General features: G+C 37.8%; 1 protein-coding gene across 1 annotated transcript in view; it reads right to left on the bottom strand.

Annotated features, from left to right (window-relative positions):
- LOC134541505 (syntaxin-binding protein 5) overlaps window positions 1–16,467 on the bottom strand; it is a 366,972-nt gene that overhangs the window by 98,484 nt on the left and 252,021 nt on the right. The window contains exons 11-13 of the mRNA XM_063385002.1: window positions 16,162–16,284; window positions 7,621–7,775; window positions 2,612–2,795 (exon numbers count right to left, since the gene is read on the bottom strand). Coding sequence (XP_063241072.1) covers window positions 2,612–2,795; window positions 7,621–7,775; window positions 16,162–16,284 — 462 coding nt within the window. The remainder of the gene's footprint in view (window positions 1–2,611; window positions 2,796–7,620; window positions 7,776–16,161; window positions 16,285–16,467) is intronic.

Raw genomic sequence — 16,467 nt, 5'->3', positions numbered from 1 at the left:
ATGCCAGTTACTTTAAAGCTACAACTTATTCAAAAAATTAAAAAATAATAATTGTACATACTATAAAAAAATTAACCATTCAGGAGCTAATACATAGTTTCATAAACCAAAATTTAATGGAAGTGATCTAAAGAGTATGTAACTAATGGATCAGGCACATTCTTCATAAGACTTTCATTTTATTCGCAACAACCTATATTTTTAGTCTTTTAACCTCATTTTGGCATGCATGGATAAACCAATCTCGTAGTAAGGCACACAAGATAAACTAAAATTATGCTCAATGCATCATCATCCACTTAAAATTGAATTTAAAAATTTCAGCTCTCATCTAAAATGATCTTTTACTCCCATATTCATTAACATTTATTCAATTGAAAATAAAAAATAAGTGTTGTATAACAAGATAATCTTTCTTCTTCTTCTTCTAGAACTAAGGAAGACATGAAATAAATCTGAATGTTACCATATATCATTCACCAAAATGTTCCATTGCCTACAAAATACACTAACACCCGTATGAGTGGTTCAATGCAAAACATGAACACAATTTTTAATAACTGTTGGTGAATTATGCTTTAATTAGTAATTACTAAGTTAACATATAAAAACATCTAAAAACTCCAAATAACTTTAGTAATTCATTTATAGAGGTACCTAAAGTGAAACTGAACTATAAAGATGCTGACCTCCTAACAGCCCGCCGAGTCAGGGTGTGTGTGTGTGTGTGTGTCACTGAGACGGGCAGATGCTTGCAAGGCTCTCTCTAAGAGATCTGAGCGGTAACCATAATATTAGATGGTGGATGAATGAAGATAAAGGTGTAATGCAAGACTCTAGGGAGCTTTCAAGAATCTTTACCGGGTGTTTCATGTCTGAAAATTATTCTGAAAACACACATTTTAGCCTTTTTCACTCTCCTAAAGATACGGTTTCAAAAATAAGTATAGAAACAGAACTACCCACCCGCCCTCAGTGCATACTTAAATGATTTTTACAAACAGACACCAATAGGATATCTTGAGCAGTCTTCTGACGCTCAGCAAACCGTGTGCGTGCCCAGGTAGGTGTGCCCCTTACTGAGACTTAGCTCTATATGTGTACAGCCATACTTTCAGGAATCATGTTTTCTCAGTATATAAATGTACAGTAAGCGACAGAAAATGTATTTGACACTTTCGATTTCGGTTGGGATGGTATTCTATAACAATTTAAGGAAAAAAACTTAATTTGTTGAGTTTACAATAATACTTCATTAAAAACGTTTTATAGTGAGTTGCATGTATTCAGAGGAGTTTGTGATGGTTTAAAACGTAACCGAAGGGATTTTTTCAGATTTTTCAAAAAATTTCCTTACCAAGACTGTGAAAAATGTTTTCATTAAAAAAAATCTGCGTATGTTTCACATTGATATTGGTGATTTACAATGGCCTTAAGTAATTTAATTGTGAACAGGACAAAATAACAAGAGCATTCATATCCTTATATTTTAACTTCAGAAACTGATGATTATTTTGACTATTTCTTTGTGCAAGACTAAAAGGTCCAGATACAAAATAATTTTAAATCAATCAGTTTACAACAAACACCCTCTTTGTACAGTAATAATCTCGTCCTATATGAATGAATATAACATGAAGAATTAAAAACATCCATAATTTTGGTACAGAAAATTATTTCCTAAAACACTATCATAAAATAAAAACCTGGCGATAATGCATTAAGTATAAGAAATATTCATAAGAGGCTCCAAAAATAAATACATTAATACACATGTGCTTTACTCCATGAAATGCAGTGCCATCCTCAAATAAATTTGCTATATATATAATAAATAAAATTGTTTTGTAGATGTACCTTAAAAAAATGCAATTTAATTCTAAAAACTTTGCCAATTGATACGAAAATACAAGAGAATTCTTAAAATTATACCTTACTGAACAATATTATGCTACATAGAGACTTTCAACTAACAAGCCTTGTAATTTAACAGTGATTTAATCACACAACAAAAATTTCAAAACTTATGTAGGTATGTTATAAAAATATCACTTTTGCACCATTAAAAACATATTTAAATCAACTTTGATATACATATATATATATATATATATATATAATAACATATATAAGCTTACAAATAAAATACTCATTAACAAAAAGATTAATTCACAATCTACCAAAACAGCTACAAAAATTATTTTTAGAAAAATGTATAAAATCTGTAAGGATTCTACAAAAAAACCTTTATCAATACTGTATAATAGTGTCATGTTCGTTTTCTGCCTTGTAATAAACTTTCAAAAAAAAAAAGTAAATTAAGTAGTTCAATTTCACGCACTTTCTGGTTATTAGTAAGCACAATTTTTTTTTTACTTTTAAGCATCATAAGTATTAAAAAAATTAATCAAAATATAAAAAGAAATTTAATCTTATTCATTTAGTGGACACTATTTTATATTTAAACAACAACAAAAAAGGTTTCCTTGTGAAACCTAACTGGCCTAAAAACTACTATGACATATTTTTTGTTTCTGGAAATATACAGGTTGCATTCTATTTGTAGCTCATAAAAGAAGGTAATTGTTCACAGGAGTGGAGACAGGCTCACCTGGTCCGTGCTGGGGGAGCGACACCGGTCCTCGCCGGCCGGCTCGGGGTTCTTCTTGGGGGAGCGAGGCACGCGCTGGTAGGGGTCGGCCGCCCCGTACAGGTCGGGCGTGCCGCAGTTCATGAGGCACACCTTCTGGATGATGTCCACCACCACCAGCCCGCTCTCGTTGCCGTACGCCATCCTGCCACACGCGCTCCTGCTACAATCCCCGGCCGTCTCCCTCCCTTTCACACTGAACACAACGTCATCGCACATTTCATACTACAATCAAGTTTGAAAAAACAAAACCCGTTCATGGAAAGTACGTTTATTTAAAAAAGGGTGGCGTATAAAAGAGCACGCTAAACAATTTATATTAATAATTCATGCAACAAAAACCTTTCTTCAACTTCAAATAGAAAAATCTGTGACCTGAACGCAAGCCACTTGAATATGTGACCTGAACTAACGCGTAACTATCGTCTTAGTACACATTTACCACGAAAGAATGTGGGCCATCAAATGTATTTAACTCGGCACTTGACAGATAGCGCGCGTTGCATCCATTCGGCGAGATATCGATATTCGACTACGTGAGCGTGCTCTATACAGGAAGCAACATAACCAAACACGAATGATGCCAACTAGCGCTGGCTACTTTTATTTAAACAGTACACAGAGGCGACGCAGACGAGCAGATAATGGTTATAACGTTTAAAAACATCTTCAGGTGTGAGCAATCATCACAGAGATGTGTACTGAAATGGTCAAATTTCAGGTGGGAAGCCATCATAGGGATGCAGAATGAAAAGGTAATACTTCAGGTGGACTAAAAAGGCTGCAATTCAGGTGGGTAAATGTCATAGGGATGTGGACTGAGATGGCCATTTTTCAGGTGGGCTGCCATTGACAGAAAAGTGGACTGAGATGGTTGTACTTCAGGTGGGCAGTCTTCACAGGCATGTGGACTTACATGGTCACATTTCAGGTGGGCAGTCATCTCAGGCATGTGAACTTACATGGTCACATCTCAGGGTAGTGGACTGAGAGGTCGAACATCATGTGAAATGGCATCACAGGAAAGAGGAGCAAGAACGTCACACTTCAGGTGAGAGGTCGTCACTGCGATGTAAATTGAGAAAGTAGCACTTCAAGTGGTCAGAGGTCACAGGAATGTTAACTGACATAAATGCACTTCAAGTGGGCAATCGTAACAGGGATGTCCACTGAGATGGTCGCACTCGGGTGAGCAATCGCACAGGGCTGTGACTGTGATGATCACACTTCAGGTGGGCAATCGTCACAAGGAAAGGGACAGAGAAGAGTCCCCCTTCATGTAGGCAATAGTCACAGGGAAGTCGACAAAGTGGGTCGTAATTAAGGTGGACATTTGTAACAGGGATGTACAATGATATGGTTGCACTTTAGGTTGGCAGTCGTCCAAGGGAAGTCGATGAAGTGGGTTGGATCTCAAGTGGGCTGTCTTCACATGGAAGTGCGCTGCATTTTTTGCCTTTCAGGTGTGCAATCATCAGAGTTGAGGACTGAGTGGATCATCCTCATAGGGATGTGGACTGATAGTCTCCCTTCACGTGGGCAATAGTCACAAGGATGTGGATTCAGTGGGTCGCACTTTTGGTGGGCAGTCGTCACAGGAATAGGGACTGAGATGGTCGCTATTCAGGTAGTCCGTCATCAAAGGAAAGTGAACTGAGAGAGTATACCTTCATGTTGGTAAACGCCACAGAGAAGTTAACACAGAGGGTCGTACTTCAGGTGGGCATTCGTCGCAAGAATGTGGACTGAGATGGTCGAACTTCAGGAGGTGTAGTCACAGGGATATGGACTGTAATGGTTGCAATTCAGGAGGCCAGTCATCACAGAAACATGGTCTGAGAGAGTCGCCTTTCATGTGGGCAATTGTCAAAGGGTTGTGGAACCATAAGGTCTCACGTTATTTCGGCAGTCGTCACAGAAACATGGACTGAAAGAGTCTCTCATCATGTGGGAAGTCATTACAGAGATGTGGACTGACATGTTCGCTCTTCGGGGACAGGCTTACCGAATTTATAGGTATAAACCTTCAAATATATCAAAACTCTTATTTAATATATCAAATGTATCAAATATATCACCAAAGTTTATTATTTTCTGGATGATTATCATTGTAAATCCCAATCACATAATCGGTGTTACAATTTAAACTTTACTAACAACCTCTCAGAAACTTGTAAAGTTTTCCAGTGTGTGTTTCATGAACTGCACACAGTGCAGGATCTCTGAGCAGGATGTCTCGACCACTTTTTTTTTCATTGGTACAGTGTAAACTCTATATAACGAAACTTAACGGACTGAGCATTTTTCGGCGTTATAGAAAGTGGTCGTTAAATGGAGAGAAATAAAAGATAATATTTTACTATTCTATAATAATATGTACAGTAGAATCTCGCCGATGCGACCCTCCTCTGATGCGTCCATTCCGTTTATACGACCGTTTTTTGAGAAAACGTGAAAAATTTGAGCAGAGAAAGTCGAAAATTTGAGTAAAATCTGCTGAAAAACAAGTCTGTTACACTTTGTTGGGCGCTATGTGTTCACATTTATCTTGGCGAGCGCTGTACTGCAAGCAGGCAGGCATACAAAAGACGGCTAAAAATAAATACCACTCCTCTAGACTGTCCACGCTAGCCAATACCGGTAATCTGCGCACATCACCTGATAGCATCTAAGCGCGCGTCTTTTGCCGTCCCGGTCCCGTGCCTTTGTCTTGCGACTGGTTAGTGTGATCTTGCCAGCTGCATCTCAGGAGTCACTGGACACACAAAGCTGTGTTCACTGTGTTAACGACGTCGGCAGGTGTTTGGTTCTCGGCTATTTTCTATAACATCGCTGACTTCGCACATGCGCAGATAAACAAAAAAAAATGTGTGGAAATATGCTATACAGCTCGGACTCGCATACCCCGAACAATGGGTTCCGATGAATTCACGTCACGCGAGTTCGGCTATGCTAGCCGGCTGGTGGTTATTTTCGTTCAAAACGTGGCGAAGGAACTTGTGTAGATCAGGTAGAAAACATTCAGCTATAAACAAAAGAAATAAGAACAATGCTATCCTGAAATGCTGTGACATGTTTTTGGAGTAGATAATCACAGCGACAGACCGACAGGATGCGCTCCCGCTCTTGCCGTCAACAATGTTTATTTTGACAGCTGAAGCAATTATCTTTTTCACGACCTTTCACAGCGTAAAAAAAAAAAAAAAAAAAAACACGTTGGAATGCAGACGGAAAAGTAACTGTGCAGTAAAATAAATATATTTACGGCCCTGCTAAATTTTTCTATTCAATAAAATTCGAGGTATTAGTGATTTTTCAGCAGAAACTGCTGTGTGACTAATAAACAAATTGTATCATAATAACTTATAAAGTATTTATTAACGGCGAAGGACAGTCGTATAAGCCCATAAAAATATTTATTTTACCGAGAATGGACTGTACAACCTGGCTTTTGTCGCACGCGGTGTGGGTGGGAAGGAGGATGCTGACAGTTTCTCACGCAGAAGTTCGAAATAAGGGAGGGAATGTGTTGAAATGTTAGTTGGTAAAAGGGAGGGGGGGGGGGGGGGGGGGTGTTTAAACATGGTTTGTGGCTCTGGGAGGGATGAGCCTTGGAGAATTAGCAGGGGATGGAGAGGTAAGCGTCGCGTCACGTATGACGTCAAGCCGCCGCTACCGCCAGCCTGGCCGGACGAGTTTCTTATGCTATCGCAGAAGCTATCACAGTGGCTTTTCGTGCGGGCGGGTTAATATAACATGACAGCTGAGACGGCATTTCGTGCGATAGTGGACGCGCCGAGCTCGGCTAGACACTGCCAGAGCGGCATTCGCGTGTATGTATCCGACGATGCTGTGACACCCCAAATTCTCTATTGCGACCATTCCGTTTATAAGTCCGTTTTTCCGGAAACCGTGAGGGGTCGCATCAGCGCAGGGGCGTAGGAACCGGGGGGGACAGGGGGGACGTGTCCCCCTGAACTTTTTGGGTGGAGGGGACTGTCCCCCCAACTTTCTAGACCGTGATATTTTTATTTTATATTATCCTGCCCAACTTTATTTGTAATTTCTTCACTCACAAATTTTATCTTAAGGAAACAATAATAATTTTAACATCGATGTATCCAATGGTTAGATACAAAAACTGCTTAAAAAGCGCTATTTTGCACTTTTAAAATCAAAATTTTCCGGTGGTGGACCCCCGGACCCCCCGTCTTAGTAAGAGGGGAATCGGTTTACATGACACCAAAATCATTATTTGTCTCCCCCAACTTTATGAACACAGCTACGCCAATGCATCAGCGGGATTCTACTGTATTTACTAATATAGTACACATTTTACACACGAACATCAACATTTATACAAATAACAACACTTATTGCGTAACCTGTTATTTTTTCATTGTTTTTCCATATTGTAGACACAGTAGAGCGGCTAAATCCAAAGCGTCTTCCAACATCACTGATATTTTCTCCCGTCTCTATTGAGTGTATTAATAAATTTTTTTCGTCAATACACAAAGATTTTCGTTTGCTCGCCATGTTTACAGTTCGAAAGTCTGTAAGCAACTGCTATAATGATAACGTGTAACAACTTGACAAAAGTCTAGTGACCGAGGTAAACATGTGTAAGTTCTTCATACAAAATTTCTAAGAATCTCCGGTACATCAGTCGAAGTAAACACGTGCTAGATAATACAACAACAAAACAGCAAACAAAAGAACGTACAGAGCTGCAGTTCTGATCAACTTTGGCAACTTAGAAAGTACTGCTTAATGATTTCTAATGCCGTATTGTTGTCGTTAAATAGAGTGAGCGTGACGCAATAGTGTATTATTGTACGGAAAACAAGGTAAACCACGTTTTATGGAGTTTGTCGTTAAATCGAGTGACGTTATAAAGAGTTGACACTGTATTTCCACACCGAAGATGTTGCCGCAGTTCAAAAGTGAGCTACAACCCCACGACTTACAATCCATAGGAGGAGTTGATGCTGAGGGCCGAGACCTGCCCCGGCAGTTCCCCGTTCACGTACGGCGTGAGGCACACGAGGTAGGCCTGGAAGCCGGGCGGCTTCTTCTGGGGACCCTGCCTCACTCGCAGCGGCGCCGTCTGCTCCAGGGACGCCTGCAACACACGGCTCCCCTGCTTCCTCCCTCGCTCTCCAGTCACCACAGCCGTGCGTCACTATCTGCATATGACACCTTGGAAGTTGTTCCATCACTTCATGGGTGTAGATACATGCATGCAGACGACAACAGATAACAGGTAACAAAATGACATAATGTTACAAATACACCTTTTCAATCTTTACTGTCATCTTAGCATCTTTGGGCATCACAACAATGAACATTTGCTCTTTCGCACTGATATGTTAATCTTCCGAGTATAAGTCACTAATAAAATAACTGGCACGTAGGTAATTCCATTTATTTACCCTGCACGAGGTCAATTCCTGATTTTCTTGTGCTCCAGACCACACAAGAGTTCATAATGTTTATCTAATCATCACAAGTGGATGTCTTATATATACACCGACGAGTCACAATGGTGTGGTCTTATTCTGTTTGGTTTAAATCACACATGAGTGCAACAAAAAAAAAACAAAAAGTATGATGATGATGATGATGATGATGATGATGATGATGATGATGATGATGATGATGATGATTATAATAATTATTATAATTATCTACTCATTCTTGTTAGTTAAACTCGTTCTCGTTGTTATTTCAATTTGGGTGCCATGATTTGAGTTTTTTAAATTACATACATTAACCACTCAAATGTTTTAAAAAAGAAGTATCAAGAGTTTTTACTCAGTATGTTTACTGTGAACTTCATAAATTGAAACAATTATATAAAATATCCATCCACGGTAACAACTTTACTCATAATAAGGTTACGATTTATGTGGGGAGAACTGATTCATAATGGATAGTCCAATTAATATTTATTACAATTTTATTATTTACTAATATGTACATTACTAATAAATAATTGTACTTAAAAATGTCCGATCACCTATCACTGGCACTTAAAAAATGTTTATTCTCAAGTCCCTCAATGTCTGTCAAGTTCCACAGTTCGCACTCCTCACTGGAGCCAGGCTCAACAGTGGTTCGCCCCTTACCTTGCGCCTGTCCACACACACAGTCTTGCGCCACTCAGTCGCACTCTCAGGTCCCGTCGCTCCGCGTCGCGCCACTCTCGAGGGGGTCACACTCTCTCTTCACTGATGTTGCACATCCCTTCACTCGCGGAACTCTCCAAACTCTCGGAACGCCCTCGGAAATGTCGCGGCACTCTTCACGGAACTCCTGTGGAGGCCAGCGTATCTGCTTAAGCATTGTGGCACCCTTCTCGAACCGACGAGAGCAGCTGTGAAGAGTCGTGTCGAGCGTTGCTTGTTCACGCCACTCCACGTAGCGGCCTCTGCAAGCCTGGAATTCCCAGGCCGCTAACGATGATAATAGCCCGAGACCGGATATTGTGCAGCCTACTATGCCAGGTGTGTTATCCTGCTACCACTTTTTCGTAGCATTCACAATCAGCTCTGCTTACATCTTCCTTCCAGCAGGGAGTAGGCTGACGTCACTCGTGCAGCCTTAACGTTGTCTAGAGTTGTAACTCGGTGGGACCTCGTACCCTATCACGTTGCAATTCGAAGGCTAATTTGCCAAATCCACAACGCAATGTCACACTTTTTTCTCCCCAATTATCTATTTCAACTTCGGCAATGGCCGCCTTCAACGCTGAGGGAGGCGATGCCCACACAGCACCGGCCGTGTTCACTGCTGATGGTAAAACCCCAGCCTCGACGTCTGATGCAGGGACCTACTTCTCTCAAATCAGTGATATTTGAAATAATAAAGCATGGGTTGTTTATGCTTTATCCCAATTATCATATTTTAATTTTTTTTTATTTATTTATTTATTTTATTTATTTGTATTTGTGACATGCCCACCGACAGCTAAAACACTTTTATGGTGGGCACGAAAAAAAAAAAAAATACAGAAAACAAAAAAAAAAGCTTATAACAACACAGAAACACAAATACATAAACAAGACAAACAGAGATATATAGAAATAAGAACAATAACAACTAGGTCATTAACAAAAATAAAAAAACAAATACAAACATAATTAATACAGGTAAAATCAAATTATTAAATGTTAAGAGATATTGAAGGAAAAATAATATAGCTATGACAGACATAAATCAGAATATATATAATTAAACACTGTTGGAATTCAAATATATGTTATTGTAATTTGTTATAAGTCTATAAATAATATCATTATTAGTAATGAGAGTACACAGAGTAGAGCGTAAGCGGGAATTGAATTGAGGAATTCTTAAGGCAGTATTTTCAAGAAGATAAGGGCATCTGAATTTATGAATGTAACAATTATGAACAAAAAGAGCATCAAGATAGGCCCTACAGTCTACCAGAGGTGTCCAATTGGGGCGTGGGAGGTTCCTTGTAATAATTAAATCTATAACTTTATTTTGAATACTTTCGATTTTTTCAGTATCTGTTAAGTTGATACCATTCCAGATAACAGAGCCATATTCCAATTTTGATCTTATAAGTGCCATGTAAAGAGAGATAAGTGAGTCTGAGTTGGTTGCATAAGAAATAATAAATTTTATAAGCGCTAGAGTTCTTCGTGCATAGGAATATAAGTACATGTTTATGTAAATATAGTTTTGAATCAAGGATGATACCGAGATCCTTTGTGTAGTGGGCATGAGAGATGATAGAATTTGCTAATTTGTATGAATATTTAATCGGATGGTATTTCCTAGTGAACGATATAACCTTGGTTTTATCTTTGTTGAGTTTGACCAAGTTTCTTAGACACCAATTATTAACTTTAATAATATCTTCTTGTAATAATTCACAATCTTCTAAGGAATAAATAATTTTATAAATTTTTAGGTCATCAGCAAAAAGAATGCCAGTAGAGTAGCAAAGTACTTGTGTAATGTCGTTAATAAATATATTAAAGAGAAGAGGTGAAAGAGTACCTCCCTGGGAAACACCAGAACACGCATTATACTGAGAAGATCTATGATTGTTGATCGATACAAAAAAACTTCTGTTGGATAGGTAGCTTGAGAACCAATTGATATAGTTTCCACAGAGACCAAAATGGGATAATTTAGTAAGTAGTAAGGAATGGTTTACAGTATCAAAGGCTTTAGCCAAGTCGAAGTAACAGGCATCGGCCTGACCCCTATTTGTAACTATATTATATACAGGATTAAGAAAGGTAAGAAGATTAGTGGTAGTAGACATACCAGACCTGAAACCATGTTGATTATTGGTGAGAGTATTACTAAGTTGAAAATTTAAAAATTTAGCTATAATTTTTTCAAAAATTTTGGAGAACCCATTAAGTAATGATATTGGCCTGTAGTTTGAGACGTCTAATTTTGAACCATTTTTATGAATAGGAATAATTTTTGCTATTTTCCAATTATTGGGAAATATATTCGTTTTCAGACTGGTGTTAAAAATGTGATAAAGTAGAGGTACTAAAAGTTGGGCACAGCCTTTAAGAATAAAATTGGGAATGCCATCAGGACCTGTGGATTTAGTTGATTTTAAGTCCTTAATTGCCCAAAGTATTAGACTTTCAGAAATTTTAGGCACAGCTATAGTCTCAACAGACATGACCGATGTAGTTATTGGGGGAGAAGTATTTGGGGTTACATATACACTAGAGAAATACTGAGCAAACACATTCGTTACCACATTCGGATCATTTGATATATCCCCATTTACTTTAAGAGAAAGTTGTTCATAATAACCATCTTTCATTAATTTAACATATCTCCAGAAACTTTTAGGGTTTTTCTTGATATTGTTGTTTGTCGATTGAGTCCAGTGGATTTTGTCGCGTTTAATTAGAGATTTCACAGATTTTCTAAAATGAGAGAACTTTGCATAGTAGAATAGATTATTATTTCTTTTGTACAACTTGTGGAAATGTTTTTTTAGATTTAAGAGCACTTATTAATTCGTTGGAAAACCAAAGGGGATATTTAGATTTTTTTTTAATAGAAAGAAGTATATAAGTATCAATTTTTTCAGAAATACAAGTTGTTAGTTGATCCACGAGATCATTAACATCAGTAGAACTATAAAAGTATGACCAGTCACAGTCATTAATAGAGTTGTAAAGACCAAGATAATTCCCTTTTTTGTAATTTCTGAACACAGAAGAGGGATTAATATTATTATGACATGTTTCTAACATGATGTTAATATTTAAAGCGGGATGGAATATATCTTCTTTGATAAGGATATCAGCAGAATGTGATACCAAACAATGAGGAAGATTAGAAAGACACAGATCTAAGAGATTTATAGCTGGTTGGGTACAATTAAATTGTGATAAACCAAGACTGGATGTGAAATTCAGTAGGTAACTGGCTTTAGATTTGACATGTGAGTGTATAATGTTATCAGGATTAGAATTAGACCAGTCAATGCCAGGCACATTAAAATCACCAAGAATCAATATATCATCACAACAGACTAGCAGTTTATCTTCCAAGGCTTCAAAATAATTCCGGTAAATATTAGGTGTGATATCTGGAGGTAAGTAGATAGTACCAAGTATTAATGATTTCGTAGGCGTTAGTTTTATTTTTAACCAGACAGCTTCGATGCCGGGGAAAACATAATCATACAAAGGATGCACTGATAAGAATTTATGCTTATTGATGGCAGATAAGACACCTCCGCCTCTATTCTTCATTGTCAGTTGTGAGTTTCTATCGTCTCTAAAAACTAAATAACGGTCTGTAAAATAATGAGAGTTGATATTATTTTTGTTAAACCATGTTTCTGTTAAACAAATAATATCAAAATGTGAACTAATTAGGTTTTCCTGAAATTCAATAGATTTGGTTCGTAAACCTCTCACATTTTGATACGCAACTGAATATTCTTCAAGAAACTGTTTCACAGGTGGAGATTAAGATGCTCCTCCAGGCACCAAGATTGAAGTAGATGTGGATGCGGAAATAGAAGTAGAGGTGGATGTGGAAGTGGATGCACTAGGCCTGATGATGGGTTCTTCAGATGCAGAGTTGTTGTTTAGAATTTGATCATGATGTAGTTTGCCGTAGAAGGGGCTTAACAAGCAGCCGTTAGGCCAAAATACAATGTTGTTTATTCTAGAAAAGTCCTCTTCCAGCACGGAGATGTGGAAAGATGCGTAGTAGTTGAATTTAGTTTTGAGTTTAGTTACTTTAACTTGGGATAAGTTCAGTTCATTAGATATGTAATCAATGATGTCTTGTTCTTGCACGGTCGGATCAAACCTAGTTATAAAAAGTGCCTTCGTTTTTTTATAAATAGGTTTGGGAATCATTTTTAACGAGGATATATTTCTAATGCCCACTTTCATGGGTGTTTTTTTCATGACCAGTTCACGCTTCATTTCCGGATGGCTTGTTGACTTGGCTTTACGTGTGTGCTGTACCAGCGTAAAACCATCTGTGTCGTTACATTTGTTATTTTCCTTTGTGCTGTCGCGCTGAGTGGAATGTAGGTCAGAGGACAGGCTGCTATTACCGGCGCGGTTCTGTGGAATCGCGCGGTCAGCTGGCTTGGCGATGAAAGGCTTCTTGAGGGCCTGGCTGTATGAAGATTCAGGATGAATGTCGGAGAATAGTTTTTCTTTAATATTAATTAGTTCCTGCCTGATTTCTGCTGTTTCCGCTCTGGAATCCATAAGCAGGGTTTTCAGTATACAGTTCTCATTTTTTAACTCTTCGATTTTTACACATACCGTATTCATTATTTTGAGCAGATCTTCCATGTTCACCGTGTTCCTGTTGATACTTTCAGAAGTGAGGGAGTCATTCGATGGTAGTTCCAGAGTGAACACAGGTTTTACCGGTGTTTTTTTAGGTGACCGAAACATGGTCGCACAGACGTAACTGTCTAGTACTGATGTAGATACATCGTTACTTGATAGATCAAAACCCGCGAATTCCGATTGGTCTAGTATTGAGGAATTAATGATTAATGATCCTGAGCACAAAATAAAAAAGTTTAACACGGAGTTAATCGCTTCAAAACATCGAAACCGAGGAGCGCGCCCGAAACACGTCCGCTCAGTCTGAACGCTCGTCCGCAACTGTGAACGCTCGTCCGCAACTGTGTGTATGTTTTCAATATGGATCAATATTTTGAATACATCGAAGCGACGTATTTACATGGTTTGTGTACATTTATTTTGGTTTATTTGACTGCTTTAATCATTAACAAAAGTTAATAAATGTTTTCATAAATAAAATTCAAAATCTGTTGTTACCTTTACACACTCCCTCAGTGCATCTACGATGGCTTCATAGACATCAGGAATTATTTTCGAAATTGTTGGCTTCGAAACTCAAAACAGACTGGCATACAAGTCTTCTGTAGCTAAAAATCGAAGGGTTAATGACAACCGAGTCCCCGCAGGAATGCACTTGCAGTAGTTAGTATCATTTCTCGACACTTATCCTTCAATTTTGTTCAGTTAAAAATCAAAGTCTTATGACATACGGTTGAAATTTTTGAAACCTCAGTTTGATCCGCACACAAGTCAGCAAGCAATTGAATATAATTTCTGGCTCTGAAAAATTATGACTCCCACATTCTGCGTTTCCTCCATGGGCGCTGCTCTTTTTGGAGTTGAGCTAGTATCACAACAGACACAGCACGGACGGCAAGCTTTCACACTGTGGGTGCAATTTTTGTTTTCGTGCACTTTCAAGGAACCTCGCCGAATACTCGATAACAACTATTCTTTTCGGCGATCACAGGCAGTGTGAACGGGAACCTCCCTGCACATTTGCGAATGTTTGTGAACGTTCGTGAACATGAGCGACACACGCTTGGTGTAAACCCGCTTTAACAAGCATAACGACCAATCACAGTTGTGTAGCAACTTTGTATTCATTTACAAATTTACAAATGACTATTAAATGAAACGATTAATGTGTGTTTAGCACTACATACACTACTACTGCAGATAATATTTACCAAAATTCTCTGACCAAAATACTATTCACAAGATATATTACAGTGATGCTTAGCCAAACTAATGATTTCACTAAGCAAAAATAAAACCACATGTTGAACATATACCGTAGACATTTAAATATGAATTTTGACCTTGAGAACAAATATATTCAAACTACTAAAATAATACAAATACAAAATCTTAATATATATAAATCTCGTGTCACAATGTTTGTCCTCAATGGACTCCTAAACCACTTAACCGATTTCGATGAAAATTGGCATTTATGTGTAATTTTTTCCAACTTGAGAGATAGGATAGTTTTTATTTCGATTAATGGTCTTAATCTGATAATTTTAGAGTTTTCTAATGTGATGTATGTATGAGTTGGCAGAAAATCACCACGGCAACGGCTGTAGCATTGTTGATGCTTCATTCGTCTCCATGGCAACGACTATTTCATTGTTAGTGTAGTCCTCATCACTCATTAAATACAGACCACCAATTTTTAGATATATACAGGTAAATAACTATACACTGGTAGAACAAAGTCGGTCGGGATTTGAAAGTGATATAAATTATTCAAATTAAGAAGACAATTACTAACTACATCTGATTTCTAAAAAGGTCCAGTGAACTCTTTACCAAGTCAACCGATTTCGATGAAAATTGGCATTTATGTGTAATTGTTTCCAACTTCAGAGATAGGGTAGTTTTTATTTCGATTAATAGTCTTAATAATTTATAATTAATAATAAACTGATTATCAATGTTGATTGGTGTTTAAGCCCGGGAAACAGTGGGTACTTCGTTTCCATGACAACGTTGCGTGCTTGAGAGTCAGGAAACCATCGGTGCTATTCGTTTTTTCTTCGGTACATTACAAAGCATTGTATTAAGTTTTTGTCAAAATTAATTAATTTTCATTTTATTTCATTTATTATAACTGTAAATAGGAGATTTGGTCTCATTTTTTTCCCATTAATACAACCGTGCGAAGCCGGGTCGGGCAGCTAGTAACCTATAAATAATCGTTTACTGTGAAGGCGTTGTTTTACACTTCACAATACGATATATTGCTGAGAAGTCTAATGGAAAAATATCTACATGAATGCTTTAAGGTATTATCACTACTCTCTTTAGAAATATAATACTGCAAAAGAATAAGGAAACCTAATTCAGCCTTGTGTATGTATCTTTAACTAAAATATAATAAAAGAGTTCTCTTAACTGAAACACTAAACTAACCATTATAAAAATTCTGTAAACAACTAATAAACTAATGTACCAATATTTATTTTTTAAAATTTTTTGTACAAACATTTTTTCTTACAACATATTAGAAGCAAATGTTTTCATTCTGACTATTTCTGATTATTTTAACATACAAAATGTAAGCAAATATTTTAATAACCTTGAATGTGGTGTTGTGTCCACCTGCTGCTGAGATGAACAAACAAGTGTACGCTGATGTCTCACCTTCTTGACCTCGTCACTCGAGTCGACCTTGGAGGCCAGGCTGAGGCTGTGGCGAGGGGGGTACTCGTACTCCGGGGAGCAGTCGTCCTCCGGCATCTCGCACACGATGGGGATCTCCAGGGTCTGCAACGTTCCAGCCAGCGGCAACACACGTCTGAATAGCAGTGTTACCGTATTTCAAGTGTGTGGTGGCTATGAGAATGTCAAAAACTGTCTAAACTGTAGCATCAGTTTAACACACAATCATGAATAGATATACACATATGCACACAAAAACACACATAATTACTATATGAATATATATAT

Source organism: Bacillus rossius, assembly GCF_032445375.1.
Source record: "Bacillus rossius redtenbacheri isolate Brsri chromosome 4 unlocalized genomic scaffold, Brsri_v3 Brsri_v3_scf4_1, whole genome shotgun sequence".
Lineage (NCBI taxonomy): Eukaryota > Metazoa > Arthropoda > Insecta > Phasmatodea > Bacillidae > Bacillus > Bacillus rossius.
This window is presented reverse-complemented; position numbering and strand designations above follow the sequence as displayed.